Here is a 26,954-nt window from a genome sequence, read left to right on the forward strand (position 1 = left end):
AGGCTGCGGATGGAGGAGAGCCTCTGGATGTGGGGCTCAGGTTAATAGGAAACCTCAGTCTTTGGTGACTTTGGACACAAGTTCTAGGAATCGTATTTTGCTGTGGGCTTTTCTCTCTGATCTTTTTCTGGCCCCTTCCTTCTCCTTGCTGCTCACCTGCTCCACAGGCATCAGTAGTGAGTGGCGGGAGCCACGGTGGCAGTGTGTGTGTGTGTGTGTGTGTGTGTAGCATGTTTATAGTGTGTGATTGTGGCTGGGGCCCTGGCTCCTTTCCCACAGCTCCCATGGCATGGTGGGACTTCTTTGCTTCTCCATAGGTCCGCTCGCTGGCCCGCACGGACGAGGCAAGGGGCCTGTTGTGGCTATTAGAAGAGGAGGCACTGGTGCCAGGGGCCACAGAAGATGCCCTCCTGGAGCGCCTTTTCTCCTACTATGGCCCCCAGGAAGGTGACAAAAAAGGTAGGTGGCACCCCTGGAGGGCAGCTCCTCTGCTTCCTCTCCAGAGGACTCACCTATATGAGCCCAGGTGTCACTGCCCGGGGGGCTCACTGAGTCCCTTGGCTTTTTGCGGGCTGTGGCCTGATGATCTGAACCTTGCTTCTCCCATCCTCAGGCCAAAGCCCCCTCCTGCGCAGCAGTAAACCACACCATTTCCTCCTGGGCCACAGCCATGGCACCAACTGGGTGGAATACAATGTGGCTGGCTGGCTGAGCTACACCAAGCAGAACCCGGCCACCCAGAACGCCCCCCGGCTCCTGCAGGACTCCCAGAAGTAAGAACACCACTCACTCTGTCCTTGTCCTGTCCCCAGGGCTTTTTCTGGGCTCCCTGCTCTCAGAAGCCCCCTCACCAGCAGGGTAGATGGCCTCTACTTCCTGAGAGGCAACAGCTGAGGGCCGTTGGCCTTGGGGGCAAGGGGGTGGCCTCCTGGAGTAGAGGTGGGATCGATATTGTTGGAGAGACATATAGTTTTAAATTTGAATAACACCCCCCCATTCTTCTTAGAAGGCGGGAGTGGCCTTAGACTCCGCTGAGTCATATGAGCCCTGTTGTTCGTTCATTCCTTCATTTCTTTACCTCCTCTGTGACAGAGACTCTTCCAGGTGCTCGGCAGGTAGCAGTGTAGGAAACAAAAACCCTGCTCTGCTCCTGTGGAGTTTACATTCCAGTAGGGGAAGCCGATAATCAGCAGGAGAGGTAGGGAGTAGATTATATAGTGTTAGAAGATATTGGGCTCTGATCTTTCCTGCCACGTTGGAAACTCCTTTCCCACTTCTGTGCCCACTGCCCAGTGATGGAGAAAAGCAGGTCGCCCCGCTCTGCTCTGTCCAATCCCTGCCTACTCCTCGGCTTCTGCCGCCCTGGTTGTCTCCTCTTACTGTTTGAAGATTTCTCTGCAGTTCCTCTGTAGGGCGTGGAACATGCAGCCCCAGCCCAGATAACCCAGGCCCCTGGCCACGGCGGTGTGGGGGTTGTTTGGTGTTACAGGCGCTGGGAGAAGGAACGGCTTCTACTGCTCCGTGAATGTGACTTCTTTCCCTCCTTTGCCCTCCCACCTTCGGCAGAAAAATCATCAGCAACCTGTTTCTGGGCCGGGCAGGCAGCGCCACGGTGCTCTCAGGCTCCATTGCGGGCCTGGAGGGAGGCTCGCAGCTGGCCCTGCGCCGGGCCACCAGCATGCGGAAGACCTTCACCACAGGCATGGCGGCTGTCAAGAAGAAGTCACTGTGCATCCAAATTAAGCTGCAGGTGGTGAGTGTGCCCACCCAGACTCCGGGACCCTTCCTCATTCCTGGCAGGTAGCCTGGGCGTCCTGGGCACTCTCAGGTCACCCGGGGCCCACTCAGCATCCCACTCTGACTTGATCACTGCTGGTGGGGTCCTCTTTTCAGTGCTGCTGCCTGAGTGGCTGCTCAGGCCTAGTAAAGGCAGAGTTGTCCACACTTAGCATGTCCTGGCCAGTGCTGGGATACCTGCCATCTTATGCAAAGTGGAGATGCTGGCACGAGTCCCTGCTCTTCTGGGCATGGGCTGGGCCATCAGAGCCCACTGAGGGCCGTCCTTTCCCCTTTGGCAGGACGCCCTCATTGACACCATCAAGAAGTCGAAGCTGCATTTCGTGCACTGCTTCTTGCCTGTGGCAGAGGGCTGGGCCGGGGAGCCCCGTTCCGCCTCTTCCCGCCGAGTCAGCAGCAGCAGTGAGCTGGACCTGCCCTCCGGAGACCACTGCGAGGCTGGGCTCCTGCAGCTGGACGTGCCCCTGCTCCGCGCCCAACTCCGAGGCTCCCGCCTGCTTGATGCCATGCGCATGTACCGCCAAGGTGGGGCCTCTTTCCCTCTCGACCCCCACCTCTCTTTTATGGAGCTGCCGCTACCCTCCTCACCCCCCAAATGGGGCCCGTGGGGCTGGAGGGGTGCTGCTCCCCTCCTGTCTCTGGACTGGCCCTAGATGTCTTTTCTGCCCTGGTGCCTCCTCTGTGGGGCCTCTCTTCTCGTCTCTCCAACCCAGTCTCTTCTTTTCTCTTTTTCTTTCCACTCTGCTGACTCCCCTCTTCCTCCTCTCCCTGCCATATTCCAGTCCTCTTCATCTCCCTCCCCTCCTGCCCCACGTGCCCGGTCCCACAGCTCCCTCCTTCCCCCTTCTCTGGTTCCAGTGGGTCAGCTTTGCTCACAGCAGCAGACCCAGTGCCCTGATGGAGCTGTCTGCCTGGCGGCGATAACTACCTCCAAGAGCGGGCAGGTGGCTGGGCCAGCCCCCCAGTGAGAAATGAGGTGCTAAATCTTTCTGAAGTACTTAAAATTCCCCAGAAAGGTCAGACAGACCCTTTTTATGGGCCCATCTGGAGGAGGGGGCGGAGAGGGTGATAGTTATGGTAGTTAACATCCATAGAGCATCTACGGTACCCAGGTATTATTCTAAACTCGTCTCACACGTTAACTCACTTAATCCTCACCACCACCTCATGACATGACATTATCATCCCCAGATGAGGAGACTGAGGCTCAGGAAGGTTAAGTAGCTTATCCAAAGTCACACAGCTCATGAGCAGCAGAGCAGGATTTGACCCAGGCAGACCAGCTTCTGAGTTCACACCTCTCCAGTACAGTTTTGTTTGCCTGAGAAGTTATGAGTTACCAGGTTTCTGCCCCTTTTTCCTTAGCTAGAAGAGCAGGCAGAATCCCATCCCCCCACAGCCAGGTCCCCTTGAGGCATCCCCATGGGCACCGCCACTTTTCCTTAGCAGCCAAAGCCAGGAAACGGGCTCCCTGCCCTGCTCTAAATAAATCATTGATCTGCCCCACGTCTTGATATGGAGTTGGTGTTTATTATTTCAAAACCAGATTGTTACCGCTCTGAACCAAAATCAATGTGCTTTACTCAAACAAGCAGATCGATGAGGCCAGCAACAGCGTGCCCCCTCCCCCTACCCAGTCCCCAGCCACTATCGATAGAGCTGATGATTAATTAAGATGCCAGGCGTCCGGACCTGCTATCCCGGCCCATCAATTTAATTGCAATTCAGATACAATCAATAGCTCACTTTGTCTTGGCCCCTCAGCGGCCCCCGCCTCCTGTTTCAATTATCAGGCACATGCATCAGCCTCATCTCCCCATTGGAGGGTTTCCCAGAGCTAGCTAGGCCGGTGTATTGGGGCGAGCCGCAACCGGCTGTCGGTAGCCCGGGTTTGGAGTCCAGTGATGTCTCCAGCCACAGCCTTTGTGACCTTGAGCAAGCCAGTCACTCCACCTCTCAGGCCTCAGTTTCCACATCTGGAAGATAAGTTATATCTGGTCTAAGACCCCTTTTTGGTTTGCAGTTCTGTGATTCTTTAGGGGTGGGTCTCTTGGTCCTCTCCTGTGGGCTCTGGTGTCCTCGGGGTGACTCGGGGTAACCTCCCACTCCACCATCCTGACCTTGCTCCAAGCCAGACAGTCACCCTTGCTCCGACCTCAAGCCCAGATGGGAGGGAGTCTCTGTTAGAGGTAACATTCTTTAGGGAGAGAGAATCTACAAGTCTTTTGGTCACCTGGCCTTGGCTCATGGTCAGGCCGGGGGCAGGAAGGGAGCCCTTTCTGATCCCTGCTTCAGTGGACTGAGGAAAGGAAGGCAGCGCTGTATTGAACACCCACCAAGTGAGCCAAGCCGTGCTTTCTACATATTTTCTCATTTAAGCCCCATGACTACCACGTGAGATAAGTGGTAGGACCCCCATTTAAAGATGAGGACACTGAGGCTCAGAGAGGTTGAGTGACTGGTCCAAGGTCACATGGTACTAAGAGCCAGAGCCAGGATTCCAGTGCCAAGCTCATGTACTTTTCCTCTCCATACTGTCTGATGCCCTTTTTTTTTTTTCTTATTAAGTCCTCAAGACACTTCTCTCTGGGTTATAACAGTTGTAGACGTGGAGGTCTAGAAGCATCTTACAGGTCATCCAGGCTTTTATCTCCCCAGCGTTCCTTCCAGCTGGTCAGCCATCCCCTGTTTGTATGCCTCAATGACAAGAGACTTACTTCCTTCTAAAAGAACCTGTTTCCTTTTTAAACCTTGCAATCCCGCTGTGGGGCAGCCCTAATTGTCCTCTCGGCCTTCTGTCTCTGCCCCTGCCTCCTTCCTCTCTGCTCTTCTTTCCTGGGCCTGCCTCAGTCGCAGGCTCTCCTCCCCCAGCAGTGCCTTCCCCTCGCGTGACTCTCCCTGTGGGCTGCCTGGCACTGGTGGCTACTGGGGCGTGCTGGGCACAGGCAAGGCGCTGACAGGCCTGGCTCCTGGCTGCTTTCTCTAGGTTACCCTGACCACATGGTGTTTTCCGAGTTCCGCCGCCGCTTCGATGTCCTGGCCCCACACCTGACCAAGAAACACGGGCGCAACTACATCGTGGTAGATGAAAGGCGGGTAGGTCTGGGCCCCAAAGCCCCACCAGACCCCCTTCCCTCTGCTCAGACCCCTTCCTCCCCTAGAGTGAGCCAGGCTAGCCCTTTCTCAGGCTCCTGGTTTGGGCCTGCCAGGGCTAGGACAGGGGCATGTGGCAGCCAAGCTGTGGCGGTGGGGAGAAGGCAGTCCCAGGCATGGACTGTAGAATTGAAGAGCCACCATCTTTGGAGGTCTGAGGTGGGGGTGTCTGCTCTCTGGTGCCAGCAATCATCCAGGAACCTCCCAGGTGGCAGATTGGAACTAGTGTTGTAGGCGCTCCACTGGTAGCACCTGGGCCCCTCAGCCTAGACCTCCACATTGGGGAGTTCCTGCAGCAGGAAGCTGTCCAGGGGTGGCCACGCATCCCTCCTAGGAGGAAGACTGATATGGCAAGGCCTCCCCAGTGCCAGGTGAGCCTAAGGCCCCTGGGCCCTGGGCAGCCCAGTTGGTGAATTCATGGCTGCAAAAGGGGATGTCTCCCTGTCGTTCCAGGCTGTCACCTTGATCCCCAAAGGCGGCTCCTTGAGCAGAGGAGCCTTCCTTCACTGTGCTCTGGCCTCGGGCACCCAGCCTGACTCTGAAGGCATCCCTAAAAGGGAGAATACTCTGCAGAGTGGGGCGGAAAGCCCCCGCCCCTTGCCTCCTGAGTCACAGACCCACTTTCATGGAGGCCTCAAAGAGTTTCTCTCCATCTTCTCTATCCAAGACCCACCAGTGTCCTGGGAAACCTTGATGTGGATGTAGATGACCTGCCCCACACCCACTTCTCTCTGACCCTTGACCTCCATTTGAGCCTTCCACTCAGGGCTATACCCAGCACCTTGTCATCCCTGGAAATGCTCCGCCACTGAAATCTTAAATTCCAGCATGGCCTTTTCTGACCACAGCCTCTCACCTGTGCATCTCACTCCTCTCTTCCTCTCAGGACACCTGCTCTTTGACTCCATCGACTCTTCTCATTTTTGGACCCCACTTCATTTTCTCTATTCTGTCCATTCCCTTCTGACTTCATTTCCTTTTCCACTCAGCCTCGACACTGTGGTCCAACCCTCCAGTCACTTGGCCTTCATTGTCCTCAGCTCTCCTGAGCCTCCCATAGCACCTGCCCTGCTCAACCCCTTCCCTGAAGGACCAGCCTTTGAGTGTCTGCATTCCTCAGTGTGGGGCTCCCGAGGGCTGTGGGAGAAAATTATACAACCCCATGTAGACTTGAATTCCCACAGGTTCATGGTCTCCAGCCCCAACGGAGCCCTTGGGGTGGCCCGGCAAGCTTTCCATGTGCCTTCTCCTTACCCCTATTCCAAGCTCCTTCCCTGCTGTTCCATTCTCCATGTTTCTCCTCAGATCTTCCCCCATTGCACCTTCCCAGGTCATCTTCCCAGCAGTTGACCTTGCCTCAAAATGCTAATAAAATTGAAGCCCCACCTTCCTCCCCTTGTCCCGTCCCTTCCTTCTGTTCTCTGGAACCCATTCCCTTTGGTCTCCCTGGAGACTTGCTCCACCAGTGGTAACTCTTCTCTCTCCTGTTCCTTCGGCCTCTCCTTCTCTGATGACTCTTTTCTGCCAGTGGAGAAACATTCGGCAGATGTTGCTCTCAGAAAACAAAGGAGCCTTCCGTCAACCCTCTCTCATGCCAGACTATCCTCTGTCTCTCGCCTGCCCCGTACCATCAATACTCACTTTCCTCCTGCCGCCCCCACCCCACCACCGCTCATCCCTCCACCCATAGCTGCCCGGTTCCCGTCCCCGTGCCCTCCATGTTGCCAGAGCTAATGGGCACCTTTCCATGCTTTTTGGCAACATGAGACTCTGTTGACAGCTCTGTTCTTTTTGAAATATTCTCCGTTCAGCTTCTTTGCTGCCACTCCTGGTTTTCCCCTCCTCTCTGTTCTTTCTTTCTCAGTCCCTCTGAGCTTCCCTCCTTCCGCTTGCCCCTGAAGTAAGGGTCTCTCTCTTCTTTAAGACTCTCTCCTTGGCTGTGGGTGTTTGCTATTCTACACCCTCTTCCTGGGCAACCTCATTCACAGCTATCACTTCAATTACCGCATATATATCGACGACTCCCAAATCAATACCTCTATCCCAGGCCTCTCTCCTGAGCTCCAGACATGCATTTCTATCTAGCTGCTTTCTGGACTTCTCTACCTGGATGCCTTACGGGACCTCAAAGTCAGCATGTTCAGCTGATTATATCTCCTCCTAAACCTACTCTTTCCCTTGTCATCCCTACCTTGGAGAATGGCACCATTATCTATTTAGTTACAGAAATCAGAAACCTCAGTGTGTCCCTAGCTTCCTCCCTCTCATCTGCCGCTCCCCGACACCTGCAAGGCTCTGTCTCCTTGACATCTCCGGCATTTCCCCCTCCTGTCTTCCCTTTGGGTCATGATTACTGCAGTGGCTGCCTGAGGGGGTCCCCACCCATCCTCTGCCCCTGTGCCAGTGGGGTCTCTGTGAAATACAAATCTGACCCTGCCCTTCCCTGAGAGAACCCTCCAGGAGCTCTCGAAGCACACAGGCTCCACCTACTTTGACTACTGCCCACCTCTCTAATTACACCTCAACTGCCCCGACTCCTGGAGCTCCAGTTATCTGAACTGCATGGAGCTTCCTCGGGACATTCTCTTGTCTTGCGCTTCCATGCCTTTGCCCAGGCTGGTCCCTCTGCCTGAAATGACCTCTCCCCTCCTCTGTCTGGCTAATTCTTACTTGTATGTAAGGACTCAGCACGAGCAAAACCTCCTCCAGGATGCCTTCCACGGCTTCCTTGTCTGACTTAGATGCCTCTTCCTCTATATACTTCACTAATTCACCTGTCTCGCTCCCCAACAAGACAGCTTCTTCCTCTCGTAATCACCTTTATATCTCCAGACTCTTAGCACAGTGCCTGACACTACGGAAACCCCCCAGAGGTGCTTGTTGGATAAATAATGGACTGTCTGAATGGAGGACAGGGATGGACTGAGGGCTGGAGGAAGCCCTGCATGGAGATGGGGAGACCCTGGGCGGGCTCCCTGACAGAGGCCTCTCTCTGCAGGCGGTAGAGGAGCTGCTGGAGTCCCTGGACCTGGAGAAGAGCAGCTGCTGCATGGGCCTGAGCCGGGTGAGTTGTCCCTGCCGGAGCAGTCAACCTCACTCTCTGCAGCCCTAGTCCAGAGGGCCGGCCCTCTGCTCCTGCTCTCCGTGCTCGGTCTGACTTCAGGAGTCTCCTGGAGCCCCTTCTGAGTCTTTCCCATGGTCCCCTCACCCCCCAGACACTCTGGGGCTGCCCTTCCTCTCAAGCTGCCCTGTTCAGAGTTAGAGAGGCCAGGAGGTTAGATATTCCAGCTGCAGCAAACTTGACTTTGCCTCCCTCTGAATAACTGGCTTGTTCAGTGCCATGAACACCTCCGTGATGTCAGGAGGGAGTGGGTTGGAAGGTGGCCCTGACCTTGGTCTGAGTCCTGGGGTGGGGACTGAGGCAGACAGAAGAGAGGTGAGCTGGATGAAGCAGGAAGGCAGTAGGCAGAGTGCTCCAGAGGGCAGAGTCCCCTATGGGGAGTCATCTAGGACTGTCAGGGTCCCAGAAGAGCAAGCAGGACATGGTGAGGCTGTGCCGCCACCACCTGCCCACAGGCCGCATTCCTCATCTGAATGGAACGTGGTGCATGAAAGGCAGGCACGCCCGGCCCCGGGTGCCAGTCTGCTGCGTCACTGCACACCGAAGGGTCAGCTGAGCATCCCTCCCACGGGGCGGGGAGCCCTGCACGCCCCTCTCTCCCGACACTGGGAGGCTTGACAAGCGCCGTCCACGTATGTGCTCCAAGGGCTGAGGTGGGAGGGAGAGCAGTTGGGAGCCAGAGAGGGGGTTCTGGACCTGTCTGGCTTTTGGCAGACAGGGAAGGAACTCTGGGTCCCAGGGCCTCGTTGGGGAGTGTGAGGTGGAAGGGGATGCTCACAAAAAAAGGTTTCAGTGTTGCTTGTCGGCTGTGTTCTCTCTGTTCTATGTTCTGAGTCATGTCCTTATTTCTCCTGTGCCTCCCTCGCTGGGAATCCCTTTCTCGTCCATCCCCTTGCTGTATCTTTGTCTCTGCTGTCTCTGCTTTTCCCTTTTCTTTTTGGCCCCGGCAGTCCCTGCTGGTCTCTATTCCTTGGTTTCTGGTTCTGTTATTTTCTGTTTCTTTCCTTGTTCTCTGTGTCTTCTGTGGCCCCACTCTCTCTCCATGTCATTTTTCTGGTGTTGGTCTCTGCCGTGTCTGGCTCACCTTTCTCTCCCCCTCCCCAGCTGTCTCTAAGCTCACAGGCTGCCAGCTGAGCTTCCTCCTTGGGAAGCCTGCAGTCAAAGATTTCCCTTCAGCCTCGTGGTCTCTCCCTGGGTGGGCTCCTGCCCCTCCAGCAGGCTGAGCTGCTGCTGGCTGGCACTGGGAGTGGCACCTCCTCCAAGGCATGTCTTGGGCAGGAGAGCCTGTACAGGCTGGTCCTCTTCCCAGCTGCCATCTCAGACCCTCTGCATCATCCCAGGTGCCTGGCTGAGGCAGGTGAGCCCCAGGCCCACTCATGCTCAGAGCAGAATTAGGAGCAAAGTCGGATGCTTGCTCACATCTGGTTTGGGAGAGAAATGGCAGGGCTTCTAGGCTGTAGTTAGTGCTGGCTGGTGAGCAAAGATTCCCTGTGTGTTTGTCACATTGCTTCAGAAGAGAGGGGCGTCTCAGTCTGAGCTCACAGGACCCTGAGGGTTCAGGCAAGGAGTCTGGGGGTCTGAGACCCCCTTGACATTGTTTGTAATATGTGTATGGGTGTGTATGTTGTGGGGCAATGGCCCTGAGCTTTCACCTAATAGTCTAAACGACTCCACCCCACAAATGTGCAGCTGTTCAAGAGAGGTTTGAGGCTCGCTGCCCTAGTCTCTAGACCATCCTTTCTCTTCTCATTGTGTGTCTGGACCATTCTCCATCCCCATGCCGGCACCTCACTTCTCCTGCCCTCATCAGATAGCCGTGCGTGCTAACCATTAGCATGTGGGGCTACTTCTGGGGGGACTGAGATACTCCCTACCCCCGGTGGGATCTCGGGCTCCCACCTGTGGGAAATCCAGGCTCAGGTAGGGCTCGAGACCCGCAGGAGATCTCAGGCACTCAGCCCCGCATGTGGGATTTGGGGAAGTGCCTCGGAACACTGAGCTGGCTTTCTCCCAGGCCAGCCTCAGGGGACTAGGTTTCTGTGGAGTCTCCAGAGGCAAAGCTTTCTCAGCAGAAAGTGTAGACCCTCTCCCCACTTCTTCCCTGAAGGGAGGCCTGGGGATACTGAACCTGTTGGTTCTGAGTGTTTCCATGGAATTCACATGTTCTCTTTGCCCCACAAGAGGGAATCGTCTGTGTTCTGGGCAAGTTGGGGGCGGGCATATACCTAGGTGTCCCTTTGTCCTCCTTAAGGATACTAGAGCCTTTTTTCACCTGACCATTTCCCCCACCCTCTTCTTCCTGTCTTAGTGAGAATCTTACCCAGCCCCAGCTCAGGGCACTGAAGAGTGAGAGGAAAGGCTGGGTGTGCGGGCGCCCGGCTGGTTCCTCTCACGTCTGCCCTCCAGCCCCGGAACCTGTAAGACAGGTCCCTTGACTGGGCCAACCCCCGCCCACCCCACTGGCTTCATGAGAAGATGAAACCTGGATGTGGGGGTGGGGTGTAGCCATATGAGAGAGCAGCCCGTCTGGAATGAAACTGAGCGGGGAGGGCACAGAGAAGGGCCCCCCATCCCCCGCCCTCACACTGCTTCCTGGACCTTTTTCTTCTTACACACGTACACCACCATCCGCTTCACCAGATCCCAGGCAGCTGGAGGCTGTGGTGGGGCCCTGTGGTGGGCTGTGGGCACAGGGGCGTGGACAGTGTTGCTGGCAGTCCTGGGAGAAGAGGCCCCCACCGGTGTTGCTGAGGGGTGTCCTCCCCACCGTTTGGTGGTGGCTGCTTCATTTACTTCCTTCTTGCCCAGGTCCCTTCCCTCTGGCTTCCCTCTCCTTTCATCTCTCTTTGAAGTTAGATTTCCCACCTTACTCCACCCCTTCCAAAGCCTCCCAGCCCCCAGCCTGGCCCTCCTCCCTCAGCCTTCCCAGGGTCTCTTGCTTTTTCTCTCTTCTCCTGGGCACTTGGACTTTCAGGCTTTTCTCAAGCCTGGGACCACACTCCTGGGCCTGCTGGTCTCCTGGGCCAGCTGTTTGTTTCCCCTGCTTCTAGCCAGCTCCAGCTCCCTTTCTGCTGCTGGGCTGTTCCCAGCCCAGGCTCCTGCCTTCACCTGGCCTGCTTCTCCACAGGTGTTCTTCCGGGCGGGCACATTGGCACGACTGGAGGAGCAGCGGGATGACCAAACCAGCAGGAACCTGACCCTGTTCCAGGCGGCCTGCAGGGGCTTTCTGGCCCGCCAGCACTTCAAGAAGAGAAAGGTGCTGCTCCAGGGACATCTCTGTCCCACTGCCCAGCCTAGAGGGGCCAAGACGAGTTCCTGGAGTGGGATGGGAGACTCAAGGGAATGTGCAGGGGCGGAGGCTGGTCTTGGGGCTATGGGTTATCCTTATCTGGGGGAGAAGAGGTGGGAACCTCCCAGGGGCACCATACCCTGGGCCAGGGTATGGAATGGGCAGCTCCCTGGTGCCAGTGAGTGTGCCAGTGTGTCCATCAGTGGGCCATGTGGCCTGGTCCACGGGCTTGGGTGGAAGGGTGGGTGGAAGCAGGGCCCAGGCAAAGGTGGGCTCTGGATCATAGGCTGTTCCATGAAGATTAAGGAGCTGTGTCAGCGACTCCTTTTCTTATTAGCAAGTCCATAAAACAGCCAGCGCCGCCGCCTCTTGTGTTTCAGCAAGATTAGGTTTTATAGCACATCTAGGCCAGGGTGCTGGAAATAATCAGGCAGCAAATAAAGCAGACGAAATTATTCCTAATGACGGTGGAGTGGGTTAGTGCCCAGTGCAGTGCTCCCAGGGCCAGGCTCTCTGAGGGATGGAGGGAGGCTGGGGGCTAGGGGTGGCAGAGGGAGTGTTTGACTCGGGGGTCAAGTGACCAGAGGAGCAGTGCCGTGGCCGTGCTCGTGGTGGGGAGGATCCTGGCTGGAACTGGGACTGAGAACCTTGCTGTGCGCCACCTCCAACCCAACTTAGATTCAAGACCTGGCCATTCGCTGTGTGCAGAAGAACATCAAGAAGAACAAAGGGGTGAAGGACTGGCCCTGGTGGAAGCTCTTTACCACCGTGCGGCCTCTCATCGAGGTACAGCTGTCCGAGGAGCAGATCCGGAACAGAGACGTACGTAACTGCCGGGGGAGGGCCAATTTGCTGGGAGGGAAAGGACTGTGGTACATCCACATGGGCAAGAATCTTACCAGCTTGTCTTGAGCTCCCAAGTGCTCCTTCATTTAGTCCGGGGAGCTGGTGTCCTTGAACTATTCCCATCAAACAGAAGGCATCCCTCTGGTGCTGGCTGAGCCCCTGGGTAGCCTCTTAGGATGAAATCTCAGGCATCCTCTGCATATGGGGAAGGCTGTAGGGAGAGGAGCCCCTGGGAGGCAGTGGCTTCCTGTTCTCTTGTGTCCTGGCCCGAGCATCACCAGCTTCCTTCACCCCGAGGGTGCGGATCCCAGGCCCCAACCTCTCGCAGTGCCTCTGGCTCACTGCCCTCCTTACTGCACCCAGGAGGAGATCCAGCAGCTGCGGAGCAAGCTTGAGAAGGTGGAAAAGGAGCGGAATGAGCTGCGGCTCAACAGTGACCGGCTGGAGACCCGGGTGAGTGACCCCCAGCACCACACAGACTGGCCCATCTCCAAGGGTGTCCGGGCCAGGTGCTCCCCTCCCCCCACCCTGGTGTTCCTGCTGAGTGAGGCAGGCACTTCAACTGGTGGCAACTCCCTCCCCCAACTCCAGATCTCAGAGCTGACATCGGAGCTGACGGATGAACGTAACACAGGAGAGTCCGCCTCCCAGCTGTTGGACGCCGAGACTGCGGAGAGGCTCCGAGCCGAGAAGGAGATGAAGGAGCTGCAGGTGAGGGCAAGGCCGAGGTTAAGACAGCCATGCTAGTGGCTGCCACACTCTAGTGACTGTCTGCTCCCCCAAAGGACAGGTGGCATCTTTGCCACTGGCCCAGCACCCCCATCTGCCCTGGGTAAGCATGTGACCATAGACTGTGTGGTTCAGGGGTGGGTAGTACTGGGTGAGGGGGTGGAACGGCACATCTCATAACCCCCTCTTCTGCAGACCCAGTACGATGCACTAAAGAAGCAAATGGAAGTGATGGAAATGGAGGTGATGGAGGCCCGTCTCATCCGGGCAGCTGAGATCAACGGGGAAGTGGATGATGATGACACAGGTAGGTCTGAGGCCAGAGGAGCTCAGCAGTGGCCTGAGTGGCAAACCATGATTCTCACCCCTGGGTAACCACCCTCCTTGTCCAGGCCTATCTTCCCTCTGTAGGGCTATTGTAAGGCTAAAGTCAAATAAATAGATGAGAAAGTAGAGGTGCCAATAAATGCAGGGATTATCACAGAGGGCTTTAACCATCATGATGATGACAACATCTGAGGGCCATGGTCTGGCAGCCCCTGGGGAGAGGACAGTGCACATAGACACGTCACCCCCTCTCATCTTTTCCCAGCTAGTGGCTCCTTCTGCCTTGGGAGGAAGCCATCATTCCAGAGACCTGTCTGAGTCCTTCTGGCTGACTCCACTTGCTGCCCCTCCCTGTCTCATCCTTCTTCCCTTCTGCCCCTTCCCAGGGACTCTTAGCAGCTCAGTCCTCCCTTGTCTGCCCCCAACCCTACAGGTGGCGAGTGGCGCCTGAAGTATGAGCGAGCTGTGCGAGAGGTGGACTTCACCAAGAAGCGGCTCCAGCAGGAGTTTGAGGACAAGTTGGAGGTGGAGCAGCAGAACAAGAGGCAACTGGAGAGGCGGGTGAGTCTGGCTGAAGGAGTGGAGGCCTGTGCCTGGGAGGGGCTCGGTGCCACGTGTTGGCCCTCTGAATGGCCTGAGCCAGGCAGGCTTGGGAACAATAGGGAAGGATTGGTGTGTTAGCCTCTCGGTGCAGGGGACAACCCAGGGCAGACTACTATTAGAGTGTCTTAGGTTCCCTGGATGTCCCTGACTTCATCCCTCATCCCTGGGTCTCCCCGTCACTCACCTACCTCCTTCCTCTCACCTTCTCCATCAATACTTCCGGGCCTCTCCATGGCTGCTGACCCTGCACCCCATCTTGGCCCCTAGCTCGGGGACCTGCAGGCGGATAGTGACGAGAGCCAGCGGGCTCTGCAGCAGCTCAAGAAGAAGTGCCAGCGGCTAACGGCTGAGCTGCAGGACACCAAGCTGCACCTGGAGGGCCAACAGGTCCGCAACCACGAGCTGGAGAAGAAGCAGAGGAGGTGGGTGGGTCCCCTGTCCTGGGTACAGAAGACCTCCTAGAACAGCCCCAGTTGGGGACTCCTTGCCTCCCTGTCCAGGGAGGAAGGTGGGGAGCACCTGAATTTGGCCCGGGACCTTGCCTGCATGATCACTCCTAGTATGAGAATGGCTCTCACTCCTGACCTCTGAGGAGCACTCAGTCCACATCCCCACTGAAGGCCTGCTAAGGCTTCTGCTCTCGGATGTGCTCCCTGCAGTGTGTGCCTGTCACCCTGCCGGGGCCCAGTAAGGACAAGCCATTCCATGTGGCCCCGCCCCGGCCTCCACCCAGCTCCTCATCTCTCCCTTGCCTCAGCTACACAAACACACTCTCCTGACTAATGTCGTTAAACTACCGTGTCACTTCCATCTCATTATGGTAATGACACAGAGGAGGGGGCCCCCTCACAGGAGAAAATCCAATCTAAATTAATTTCCCTGGCTGGGGATGGGAATGGGATGCCTTTATTAGCGACGCCAAGGATCCCACACACCCTGGGAACAGCAGGGTGCCCCAGGGAGTGGGAACAGCGCTGGGTCCCTGTGCAGGGGAGGGGTTCTCAGCAGAGGCACCAGTCGCCTTCGTGAAGGGGCAGCCCCACACCCACAGCCCTCGGGTCGCCAGTGGCAGAGCTGAGTCTTTCCAGTGCCCCTGGGTTACCCTTGGCCTTGGGGGCTCACTAGGGCCTGCTGGGCTACTGCTTTGTGCAGAGTGAGGGGAAGCAGGAAGATCTTATGTTCCTCCCTCCCAGCACCTCCGTTCTCCACTTCCCTAGTTCTCATCTTTACCCCCACCCTCCCTTTCACCTGGAGGCAGGCACCCTTGGCGGGACCTCCCTTCTGAGCACCCCGATGACAGTGCCATCTCGGCCTAGTTACCGTCTTGCTGCACTCCCTGCTGGGCAACTTATTAGGTTTCAGCTGCCCGGAGTTTTCTTACTTTTTTTCGATATGGAGTTGGAACAGATGGGAGCTGTGCAGTTTTTGACAGGAACCTGATTAGCTATTCAAGGAAGGTGTTAAGAGGAAGTTCAGCAATTTGCTCCTTATTTGGAGTCCCTGGGTGGGAAATGGAAGGCTGGGAAGTGGAGGAGTGAAGAAAGAGGCCTGCAACTGTGGACCATTAGCCCATTGAAGCATGCTGCCAGCTGGGTGCAGTGGGACTGCTGGCTTCCAGCCCGGTGTGGAGTGTCCTGGTGTGACACGGTACTGCTGTGGCAGGTGGACCTGGCCAAAGGCTGGTGCCCAGAGGTGGGGGCAGGAGCCAGCTGCTCCATCTAGAGTTGCTGAATGGAACTGTGGAAAGTGAGTTAGACGAGACAGGACATCCATTTCTACCCATTCTGATACCCACCTGCCCTCACCCTGGTCCCTCATTCTCTTATTTGTTGAAAAGGGAAGGGTCAAGACTTAACACCTGAGGAGAATCTGTTTACTCTTCCCAGAAGCAGTCTGTGGGTCCCTCTTAGGCCTTTGGATCCGCTCAAAGGAATGCCTCCCATCCCAGACCGGGTTGCCCAGCAGGGCTTTAATGGCCTGACCTATAACCCCTGAATGTCACCTCACGACTGGCCCCAAGTTCAGGCTGTGTGAATCCCCCGTCTGCTTGTGTCCTGTCCGTATCTGTGGCGCTGCCTCCTGGCAGCCTCTGGGCACTGGAGACCCGGACTCTTCCCTTATCTGATGGAGTTACCATGACCGTGCTCCCTCACAGGTTCGACAGTGAGCTCTCGCAAGCCCACGAGGAGGCCCAGCGCGAGAAGCTGCAGCGGGAGAAGCTGCAGCGAGAGAAGGACATGCTCCTTGCCGAGGCTTTCAGCCTGAAGCAGCAACTAGAGGTACGTGGGGCTGCCCACCAGCCATGCCCTGTCCCCCTCACAGGCTAGAGCCAGCCCAGGGCCAGCCTCATCCTCTCTTTTTCTCCAGGAAAAAGACATGGACATTGCAGGATTCACTCAGAAGGTCGTCTCACTGGAGGCTGAGCTCCAGGACATTTCTTCCCAAGAGTCCAAGGATGAGGCCTCTCTGGCCAAGGTTAAGAAACAGCTCCGGGACCTGGAGGCCAAGGTCAAGGATCAGGAAGAGGAGCTGGATGAGCAGGCGGGGACCATCCAGATGCTGGAGCAGGTGCTGGAGAGTTTGGCTGAGGGAGGAACCACCATGACCACAACTAACCCGGGGTGTAGGCCAGAGGAGGGCAAGATCCCACATTCAGTCATTCATTTGTTCATTTGTTCTCTTACTCACAAAATGTTGAGTGAGCACCTGATCTGCACCAGCCGCAGTGTGAAGATAATTAAGCTTTTGTGGTGCTTTCCACAAGAGCAAATCTTGATTGAGCTCTAGTGGTGAGGAGCTCTGGATACATGGCAGCCGGAAGGCCGTGAGCCTACCCAGCCTGCCACTGAGCCACTGTGTCAGTTCAGGGAGCTAGAGGCTGGAGGCCAAATGGAAAAACCACAGGACTGTCCCCACCCCCAGCAGCCTTCTCTGGGCTCATGCCAGACATCTAGTAAGGGAGTTCAGCTTCTCTGCAGAAGCCAGCTGCCACAAGAGGAAGGTGGGAGCAAAGGGAACTGCTGGCAGAGATTCTCCTGCTCCTGAGCCTGGAGAGAGCTGCCCATCAGGATGGTGTGGGCAGGGGTCAGGGTGCTGCTGGGGAAGGAACCCAGTCCCTACTCCCACCCACCTCCAGGCCAAGTTGCGACTTGAGATGGAGATGGAGCGGATGAGGCAGACCCATTCCAAGGAGATGGAGAGTCGGGATGAGGAGGTAGAGGAGGCCCGGCAGTCGTGTCAGAAGAAGGTAAGGCAATGGGCACGTACCGGTCCAGTGTAAACCGTGGTCCCCCCATCACTGATTTAAAGTAAGGGGTGTGTTTCTCTACCTTTGCCACACTATCTTCCACTGCCCTTCTGGACCGGGAAATCTCCGCTCAGGATCCTGGCATTGGCTGGGATGTGTGCTCTCAGGGTCCGTAGAGAAGCTCAGACCCTTGAGGAACTAATGCTCTCTGCTTTCTGTGCCAAGTGGCAGCCCACCCTGTGCCCCTCTGTGCAGTCAGCTAGCCTGGCCCAGCGGGGCCTGCCCACTCTGGAACGAGGGCTCTCACTATGGCTCAGGGCCATTGTCTGTGGCCTGCTGTCCCTCCTCTCCCTCCCAGGCTGCTTTGAAACCCTAGGAGCTTTGAATTCAGGGTCTGACCCCTCTGGGGTCATCCATGCTCAGCCCTGCTTCACTGTTTTCCCGGGGTGGGGATCCAGAAGGGAAGGGGTCTGACTGGCACCAGACACTGAAGGGACCAATGGGCCTCTGTCCCCACGGCACTCCAGTTAAAACAAATGGAAGTGCAGCTTGAGGAAGAGTATGAGGACAAGCAGAAGGTGCTGCGAGAGAAGCGGGAGCTGGAGAGCAAGCTCACCACACTCAGTGACCAGGTGAGTGGAGACTGCTGGCTGCGGCCTGGCCAGCTGCCTGCCCCAGCTGGCCTCAGGGATGGGAACCTTAGGGAGAGTAGACTGGGAACAGGGAGGGGGGTGCTGGGCTCCGTAGAGCCCACTGTCATCACTTGTGGAAGGAGGTGATGACCATACATTGCACACCCAGGCTTCTCTCATTGGCTGGCACGATCCTGACACTTCCACTGTCGTTACTCATTAGGGGGACTCAGAATGAGGGCGGGAATAGGAGTGGGCTTGAGGAAGACAGGAGGAAGCCCTGTGGTGGATGCTAGAGCCCCAACTTCTAGTGTCCACGCAGGTGAACCAGCGGGACTTTGAGTCAGAGAAGCGGCTCCGGAAAGACCTGAAGCGTACCAAGGCCCTGCTGGCGGATGCCCAGATCATGCTGGACCACCTGAAGAACAACGCGCCTAGCAAGAGGGAGATCGCCCAGCTGAAAAACCAGGTATCTGCAGGAAGTCATCAGCTGCAGGGGCAACCGAGCTTGGTTTTCAGGTTTATTCTCTCCCTCTTGCCCCTCTCAGTGGTTCTTCAGTCCTTGGGAAGGAGTGTGACAGAGAAGTGAGGAGAAGCCACTTGTAGCAACCAGGCTTCCCAGGGTCTGTTCACACTGTACAGCATGACCACCAAGCCCCAGGATGGTGTGGATGGGGCCCAGCACTCACCATCCCTGTCACAGGAGCAGATGCCTGTGCATGTCCCACAACATGCCCCAGCCCTGGGGTCTGCAGTGAACAGAGGAGGAGGGGGAGGGCTCCTGAGCTCCCTTTCCCCTGTGAACACCCTGCACAGCCCTCCTGCCCCCAGGGAATGGCTGACATCTCTCCCTGGGGCGGGGGTGGCTCTGTGTCTAGCTGGAGGAGTCAGAGTTCACGTGTGCAGCAGCTGTCAAAGCACGGAAAGCAATGGAAGTGGAGATCGAAGATCTGCACCTGCAGATTGATGACATTGCCAAAGCCAAGACAGCGGTGAGGATCCGGGGTATGCAGGACCAGGCTGGGGGCTGAAGGAGAACAGAGCTGTGACATGGCTCCCTTCACCACAAACAGGGACCCTTCCCCAGCCCGGTCCCTTCACGCCAGAGCTTTCTGCAGGGAGAGCAGACCTCCCCTCCTCTGTCTCTCCTCAGTCAGCAGAGGCCAGGGCGGGGGGCGAGGTGGAAGAGGAGCCAGCAAGGACCCGTCTCCCTATTTAACCACCTGCTTGAGGGAGCTTGGCCGCAGGCCCCAACACCATAAATAAAGGCAGCTAATGTGGCTGAGGGATGTAAACAGGCGCCTAGAGATTAGCGGAAGCACCGATAAGAGGATGGGGTGGCTCTCTTTCCCTCCCCTTCCCCTGGTCAGCCCACTGACAAGCCCAAGCGGCAGCTAATTAGAGCTCTTATTTAATGCCTCCCTTTTAATTCCTCATCTCCCCCATGGCCCATCCATCGGCTGAGAATTCATTACTGAGATGCGGCCACCAGTACCTCCATGGGCAGGGAATGGGGCAAGGGAGGAGGCTGGGCTTGGCTCTGGGCTCCACGGTCCCCAGCTAGTCACCCGGCCGCCAAGAGATGCCAATCTCCCAGGCCTGATTTATCCCCGTGACATTTGTGCTCCTCAGCAGTTTTCAGGTGAGTAATTCAAATTCCTTAATTGTGTTAAAAAAGGCTGTTATAAAATTACCATTTTATTTAAATCCGAGTTAATAAATTTCTTGGCTGAGGCTTCCCCAGCTCCCCACAGCCCGGTAACAAGATGGATGGGGCAGAGAAGGAGCCAATGCAGTCATTTTGGTTTGGAATTACAGGCTAATAGATTCATTCATTTCCTGAAGCTGCTGTTGACTGTCTCTTCCCCTCCCCCCAGAAGTGGACTGGCTCTGGAGGCTGGATGGCCAGGGAGCAGGCCATCCCAGCGGAAACGAGAGTCCAAGCTAGGAGAACATCAGATTTCAGGGGTCCTTCCCTGGGGCCTGAAGGGGGCAGAATGCATGCAGGTTGGGGCCTAAACTGCTAGTGCCAGGACGATGGGCCGTTTGTCCTGGGCACACCTTTCTGCCTTCTCATTAGCCTCCCAAGAGCTGCCAGAAAGCAGCTGTCATTGAGCCCAGGGTCTGCCTGTGCTACAAAGACAGCCCTTTCCTTCAGCTCCCTGGCCCAGAGCAGGATAGGCAGGTGTCTGAGCATCGCTGGTCCTGGATCCTGCTCCAGTGGGTGGGCCCGGCCTCACGACCCTCTCTGATTGGAAGTGGCGTCGGGGAGGTTCGGACTTGCCACCTGGGGCCATCGAGGACTCCAGGCCTGATGCCCTCTGGTCCACCTTTGCCTCCATCCAGCTGGAGGAGCAGCTGAGCCGCCTTCAGCGTGAGAAGAATGAGATCCAGAACCGGCTGGAGGAGGATCAGGAGGATATGAATGAGCTGATGAAGAAGCACAAGGCGGCCGTGGCTCAGGTACCCTGCCCAGAGGCGCCCCCCATACCCCACACCACAGACACTGTCCTAGGCCTCCTCGTAAGTCCCTGGCACAGCCTCTTCTTCTGGGAGGTTGCAGTGCCTGTGTGCCCTGGCACTCAGTGTGGGGTAGGGGGGGCTGGAGTTGGTTCTTATGGGGGATCCCGCTTCAGCACTCTCTCCTTTCCCAGGCTTCCCGGGACCTGGCTCAGATGAATGATCTCCAAGCTCAGCTAGAAGAAGCCAACAAGGAGAAGCAAGAGCTGCAGGAGAAGGTAGGGACAGGGTCTCCCTTAGTAGAGAGAGGATGCCAGGGTCATTGTGTGTCGGGATGAACCCCCAAGCTCACGGGACAGTGAATACTTCTCTACCTTCAGTAATCCACAGAGCAGCATCAAGGAGTGCAAAGGGCTAGGCTTGGAGCCATACCACCATAGCAGACGTTCTGGCTTCAGCTGCCTCATTTCATATTCCTATTCCCTCTCTGGTCCTTAGCTTTCTCCTTTCTCTACAAAGGGCAAAATCTGTGCCAGCACTGGGCCAGGTGGGAATGCCTCTGGCTCAGGGCCCCATCCTTCCACCTCCGTGTGCATCCCTCCCTCCCTCAGCCTTCTGGTCACCATGGTGATCTTGCCACCCCTCCCTTTCTGCGCTCACTTCTTTCTTCTCTTCCTGTCCCCTACTCCTCAGCTACAAACCCTCCAAAGCCAAGTGGAGTTCCTGGAGCAGTCCATGGTGGACAAGTCCCTGGTGAGCAGGCAGGAAGCTAAGATCCGGGAGCTGGAGACACGCCTGGAGTTTGAAAGGACCCAAGTGAAGCGGCTGGAGGTGGGTGTGCACTTTCAGTCCACAGGGAGCAGGACAGAGCTACCCCAGCAGCTGGAGCCGCGCATGCTCAGCAGGGCTGGGCAGGCCCATGGACACTCCTCAGAGGCCTCTGCCAAGCTGCCAGGCCAACTGACGGGCGAGTGCCTCCTCCCCCCACCCCGCTCTGTCTGCTCTCTGGGCACCGCAGAGTCTGCCTGCTTTACATTCTGTTTCCGTGCTTGCTTTCTGCCAAGGGACCAGAGCAGCTTAGCTTTTCGTCTTCATATTTTCCTCCACCATGAGCTCCCCCCGCCGGTCCCCTCACTCGCTCTCTGGCAGGGTCATAAATATGCAGCGGATGGCACCACTTCTGTGAGGGCTGAAGTCTGTTCTCTCATCTCACCAGGCGCTCTCTGTCTCCCTTCTCTTTTTATTCCCTTCTTCCTCACTTCCCACCCTTCCCATCTCTGCTTTTTCTCTTTCTCTCTTCGTTTTTCTGTTTTGCCCATTGCTTCTTCTCCCTTTGTGCTTTTCCTCTCCCCATCCCATTCCTCCACACCTTCTACTTTTCATTCTTTCCCCCTCACCCCTTCTCCTTTTTCTGTCCACCTCTTTTCTTCTCTATCTTTTTACCCTGCCTTCCTCCCTACTGTAATCTCTGTTCTCTAAATTCACTCCTCTCTGTTCCAATCTCCCGGAGCCAGCACGCTCCAGCTCCTCCCTCTCCGGCAGAGCAGGTAGGAAGACAGAAGCAGGCAGAATGAGCTCTCTGGGTTACACCCCTCTCGCCCTATTTTTAACTTCTCCTCCTCCTCGAACTTGTAGACGTTTGTCTAAGCGCCGGCAGTTCTCCGTGAGAAGTGTGTTCATGGTGTGGGTGCTGAGGAGCATTCCTGCCACCTCCCCATCAACCCCTCAGTCGGTGGCGCAGACGCTAGGGTAGGGATGGAAACACGACCATGGGGCTGGCAGTGGGCATCTGGGTGGTATTAATACTTTGACCTAGGAAGAAGATATGGCTGAACCGCCCAAGACAGGGTCACAGACCTCAGGGGAGCTGGAGAGAGTTAGAGGAGACTTAACAATAGTTTATGTTCTGCCTTGGTAATATTTTGGCCCCCATTTTACGTACAGGAAGGGTTAAGTAGGTTGCGTAACGTCACAAAGCTACCAAGGGGCAAAAGAGGCCATTCGTCTGGTAGACTTAGGGCAGGCCTATTGGACTTGTCTCCTTTTCTCATGGGCCCCAGTCCCTTTCCTCAGCTCTCTCTCTCTCATTTTCCCTTCTGCTCAGTAAGGCAATATTGTGGTTTAGGGGCACAGAACGCTCGACACAAATGGGCCTTAGAGATCATGCCACCTAGCACTGCTATTCTAGAGACACAGAGGCTGGGGGCAAGAGATGGAGACCGTACGGCGAGTCAGTGGTAGAACCAGGGTTAGACCCAGAAGCAGGGTGCTTCCCTCACAACCTGCCGCAGTCCCCAGATCATTTCTTGCTCAGCATCCTGTGGCCCAGCAGGGAGAAATGTGTTCAAGTTCCTGGGGGAGGAGACACTCGTCGGGCTTAGAGGGATGGCTTTGTGCTTGGAATCTGATGACTGTTTAGTCTTCTCCTTTTCTGGGAACTCTCAATAAAGCCATTGACCTCTGAGCACAGGATCTGGCTTCTGGAGCTTCCAGGTCAGGGTCTCGGAGGGAAGCCCTGCTGCCCGTGGAGGCCCCACACAGGGTATCAATCTGGACAGGCCCAGGCTCTGGCCTGAGCACTCCTCCAGCCTTGGTAGTGATGATGATAGTAGGCCCTCTCATCTTCCAGAGGGCCTTCACACGCATTACCTTACTCAGTCCTCAAAGGACCCCTGGGGGAATAGGTGTTCTTCCCCCTATTTTACAGAAAGGCAAAGGAGGCCGCCTCAGAAGGCTTTGGTTGCTTGCCCCTCTAGCTGGTGTGTGGAGGACCGGAGCTGGACCCCAGGCCTCCTAAGTCCAAGCTCAGGGACAGCCCTCCTTCCACCTGGCTGAGGGGTCTCTCTTCCCACCTCCCTGTCCAGAGCCTGGCCAGCCGGCTCAAGGAGAACATGGAGAAGCTGACTGAGGAGCGGGATCAGCGCATAGCAGCTGAGAATCGGGAGAAGGAGCAGAACAAGAGGCTGCAGCGGCAGCTCCGGGACACCAAGGAGGAGATGGGCGAGCTTGCCAGGAAGGAGGCCGAGGCGAGCCGCAAGAAGCATGAACTGGTAATGTCCCCAACCCTCGGGGCCCCAAGCTGGCAGCTCTCTGAGTAGCTGCTAAGTGTACCCCACCCCCCTGGGCTGGTAGGGGGTGGCCTGCAAAGAAACTGTGGTTTAGAGAATTAGAGGGAAGAAGACCTGTCTGGAGGACAGTCCAGGAAGCTCTGAGGACAGGCCAGGGGGCCAAGTGTGGTACCAGAGTCTCCATCAGTGAGGCCAGCCCCAACAGCCCAGCAACACCAGAGCAAAAACAGCGCTACATGGGCCAGCCCGGTGGTACAGTGGTTAGGTTCACACATTCTGCTTTGGTGGCTTGGGGTTTCCTGGTTCAGATCCTAGGTGCTGACCTATACACTGCTTGTCAAGCCATGCTGTGGCAGGCGTCCCACATTTAAAGTAGAGGAAGATGAGCATGGATGTTAGCTCAGGGCCAGTCTTCCTCAGTAAAAAGAGGAGGATTGGTGGCAGATATTAGCTCAGGGCTAATCTTGCCCACCCGCCCCCCCCCCCCCAAAAAAGTACTGCAGGCTTGCAGCAGCACCCATAGAGTTCCTGCCTGCCTGGAAGAGACTCGAAGCAGGCTTTTTCTGGGGCAGCTGGATGAAAGACTAGCCCTCCTGTGACCTGGACTGCCCACTCTCCCTCCTAGGAGATGGATCTGGAGAGTCTGGAGGCTGCTAACCAGAGCCTGCAGGCTGATCTGAAATTGGCATTCAAGCGCATCGGGGACTTGCAGGCTGCCATTGAGGATGAGATGGAGAGCGATGAGAACGAGGACCTCATCAACAGGTGAGGGGGGTCTCTATGGCACCTTTGGCCCACACAGAGGCCCTCTTGACCACCTCTGGACCAGACCACCAGATAGAACAGCTGTGACCTCTGTCTCCCTGTCACTGAGCCACCAGCCCACCCTCCCCTCATGGCCAGACCCTGGCCTGGACTCTGTCCTGCAGCGGGTTAGTGCAGGACAGGTGATGCCTGCATGAGACTCCCTCCCCTCGTCCTCCCTGTCCTCCTTCCCCAGGCCTCCCGGGACCTGGCTCTCCAGTTCTGCCTTCGAGATGAATTATTCCCCCGTTTAGCTGCATTTCCGATGGCGCCTGCCCCACTCTGGGGAGAGCAGAGATTTAAGGGCCATGGTGCCTTGTTACCATGCCAGAGATTTTCTCTTATAAAACCCGCCCAGGGAATGGTTTCGGAGAGAGAGAGAGATTTGTAGCTGTAGGCTGAGGAGGAAGTCACGAGGCGGCAGACCAGCAGTCGGGGGTGGGGTCAGGCCCTAGAGAAGCTCCCAAGGCTGCCCTGGACAGACCCCCAGACCTGCCCCCTTCCCACGTGAGGGCTGGGGCCCCCTCCTGCAGGCAGCCTGCTCCTTGTGGGAGCAGGGGAAAGGTGCCTGGAGTGGTCTGGACCGCCCTCTGAGGACAGCACCTTCACTCATCCTGCTGCCAGGTCTCAGCCAGCCAGAGCCAGGTCTTCCTGAGGAAGGAGGGGTCCTCAGCTGAGGGGTCCACCTTGGTTTGCCCATTGATTTTTCTGTCTTCTTCTTCTCGCCCCCTTGCCCACCATTTTCTTTCTGTTTCCAGTTTGCAGGACATGGTGACAAAGTATCAGAAAAGAAAGAATAAACCGTGAGGACTGGAGCGCACGCGCTCTCTGCCTCTCCTCGCGTGGTGTCTAACCACCCTAACACGGGCCCCGGCCCGCTGCATGCCGCACGTGGGCGCACAGCCTCCCGCACCTCCGCCCAGCTAGTCCCTCACGCTAACACCGCTGACTCTGTCCTGAGGAGGCGGGGCGACAGGCTGGGCCCTGCGTCAGAGTATAGGGCAGGCAACAAGGTGTGCTCCCCCAGGAAGGCTCAGGCTGGCCCTCACGCCCTTGGAGGGCAGGAGCGGGGGCTCCATCAGAAGGGAGGGCTCAGCCTCCTTCGCTGGCATCCACAGCCTGCTGAGGTCCAGCCCTCTCCTCCTTCAGAAACCAAGTGTAGCACCTCCCTGCCTATTTCTCTGGAGAAAAGTCTGGCTGGGCTGGGTCGGGCCACATCCTTGGGCTCCCCTGGAGCCTGAGCTGCCTTAACGAAGCCGGTATGTTTCGTTCTGAAAGGTCTGCCGGTTCTTTTGGCAGACAAGGGTAGAAGGTGAGGGGCATCTAACGGTTCCTTGTTTGGAGAAAGCATTCAGGCAGCTAATCAGGGCTGCTCTGCCGTGGTAGGGAAGGGAACACAGCCAGATGTGTTTGCTTTACTCCCTGCGGGCCCCTTGGGCGGGGGGAGGCCCCGGGCTCGTGCTGGTGCTGTCTGTCAGGTGGCGGGAAGCCCAGGAAATCCACCCCCTCTCCATTTCCTTCTTTCCGGGTGGGAGCTGGACAGTGGGTGCAAATGTGCGGGCCTCCAGGCGGATCAGGGTGATTCTCCGTCAAGTCCAACAGGGCAGATTTTCGGGGGTTGTTTTTTAGCATGGCTTTGGTTTCCACCCCCACTCTCTCTTGCCTGGCAGGCCTCCCCGCTGGCCAGGATGGGCTGGCAGAGGCACAGAGGACTCTGCGAGAGCTAATGATAAATGTAATAGTGTGTAACAGTGATAGAGGGCCGCTGGAGCCCGGTTGTCACACACAATTAATATCCCCCGCCGTTCTGTCTCCGTTTGTTTGTTCCCCCGCGACTCGGCTCCCAGTTAACTAATAGCACATGAGCCTGGACATAAATTGTATTTGACGCGAGGTTTAATTCCAACCATTTAAAATTTCAACTGCCCCCTGAGCCTGCCTGCCCCTGGAGTTTGTTTACGGGCCCGATTATTTAGGGAAAAGAACCCAAACGTTGTCTATGTGCTTGAAACTAAAGGGAAGGCGAGGGCAGGCAGGCCAGCTTCTCAACCCACTGGCTGCTCTGAATGTAAGGAGGAGAATTCGTATTCTGAGCCCACAACTGTCTGTCCCCTGTGTGTTCCAGCCCTGCCATCCTCGCACTGTAGGAGCTTCGAGGGCTGATAAAATGCGCATTTAAGATCATATTCTAAACCATTGCCAGGCAGACGCGCACACACACGGATATGTGCACACACATACACACACACACACGTGTGCATGCACGCAGGCGCACGGGGGCGTGCAGTCCTAGCTGGGTTCCTGCTGATGGCAGAGAGGTGGTATGGCTCCTTCCTCAGCAGCTCTGGGCCCCAGCTCCAAGTTATCGAGCGAGCGTGCTAAGGCGGGCAGAAAAATAATGTTTCGATTTACTTAGAGATACAGTTGTTATTGCCATAACCTTAATGAAAGCAGTAAACAGCGCAGTATTAAGGGAGATTTATACAGAAACGCTTTTAACATGTAGACATAGATTTTGCGATGCATACGGCACCTCCTTTCTAAAGGCAATCAATATGGTTATGAACGGCGGTGATAAATTACAGGCTCTGAAGCTAGAGAAGGAGGTTTTTTGCACGGGTGTATAAATCAGGTGGTATTGGCGTTCCATGGGGCCCGTGCACCATAGTAAATCTGCCAGGCTTGGACGGGCACAGGGCTTGCATTAGCGGTTTCGGGGCTCTCTGCTAAACTCCTATTTACCCAGGGCATCAACCAGCCTCGTCTTTGTTATAATTCTGTATTTGACGGAAGCACATAAAATACGCCTCTTTATTCCCTTCCCCACAAGTCCTGCTCTCTCAGTCCCCAGAACAGACAGGTGGTTTCTTCCATGTAT

At 56.5% G+C, this 26,954-nt stretch overlaps 1 protein-coding gene across 17 annotated transcripts in view; it reads left to right on the forward strand.

Annotated features, from left to right (window-relative positions):
* MYO18A (myosin XVIIIA) overlaps nt 1-26,954 on the forward strand; it is a 94,371-nt gene that overhangs the window by 57,556 nt on the left and 9,861 nt on the right. For 14 of the 17 annotated variants that reach the window (XM_046675750.1, XM_046675751.1, XM_046675735.1 and 11 more), the window contains 25 exons: nt 318-459; nt 614-773; nt 1,567-1,753; nt 2,079-2,322; nt 4,784-4,893; nt 7,949-8,014; nt 11,199-11,327; nt 12,039-12,182; nt 12,570-12,659; nt 12,798-12,917; nt 13,131-13,242; nt 13,696-13,823; nt 14,133-14,287; nt 16,021-16,144; nt 16,233-16,433; nt 17,002-17,112; nt 17,640-17,744; nt 18,067-18,213; nt 18,623-18,736; nt 20,091-20,207; nt 20,399-20,482; nt 20,898-21,035; nt 23,069-23,254; nt 23,898-24,037; nt 24,835-24,879. In XM_046675750.1, the coding sequence (XP_046531706.1) occupies nt 318-459; nt 614-773; nt 1,567-1,753; nt 2,079-2,322; nt 4,784-4,893; nt 7,949-8,014; nt 11,199-11,327; nt 12,039-12,182; nt 12,570-12,659; nt 12,798-12,917; nt 13,131-13,242; nt 13,696-13,823; nt 14,133-14,287; nt 16,021-16,144; nt 16,233-16,433; nt 17,002-17,112; nt 17,640-17,744; nt 18,067-18,213; nt 18,623-18,736; nt 20,091-20,207; nt 20,399-20,482; nt 20,898-21,035; nt 23,069-23,254; nt 23,898-24,037; nt 24,835-24,879 (3,299 nt within the window). The remainder of the gene's footprint in view (nt 1-317; nt 460-613; nt 774-1,566; nt 1,754-2,078; nt 2,323-4,783; nt 4,894-7,948; nt 8,015-11,198; nt 11,328-12,038; nt 12,183-12,569; nt 12,660-12,797; nt 12,918-13,130; nt 13,243-13,695; nt 13,824-14,132; nt 14,288-16,020; nt 16,145-16,232; nt 16,434-17,001; nt 17,113-17,639; nt 17,745-18,066; nt 18,214-18,622; nt 18,737-20,090; nt 20,208-20,398; nt 20,483-20,897; nt 21,036-23,068; nt 23,255-23,897; nt 24,038-24,834; nt 24,880-26,954) is intronic. The other 3 variants (XM_046675752.1, XM_046675753.1, XM_046675742.1) reach the window with 1 other exon arrangement.

Source organism: Equus quagga, chromosome 11 (assembly GCF_021613505.1).
Source record: "Equus quagga isolate Etosha38 chromosome 11, UCLA_HA_Equagga_1.0, whole genome shotgun sequence".
NCBI lineage: Eukaryota > Metazoa > Chordata > Mammalia > Perissodactyla > Equidae > Equus > Equus quagga.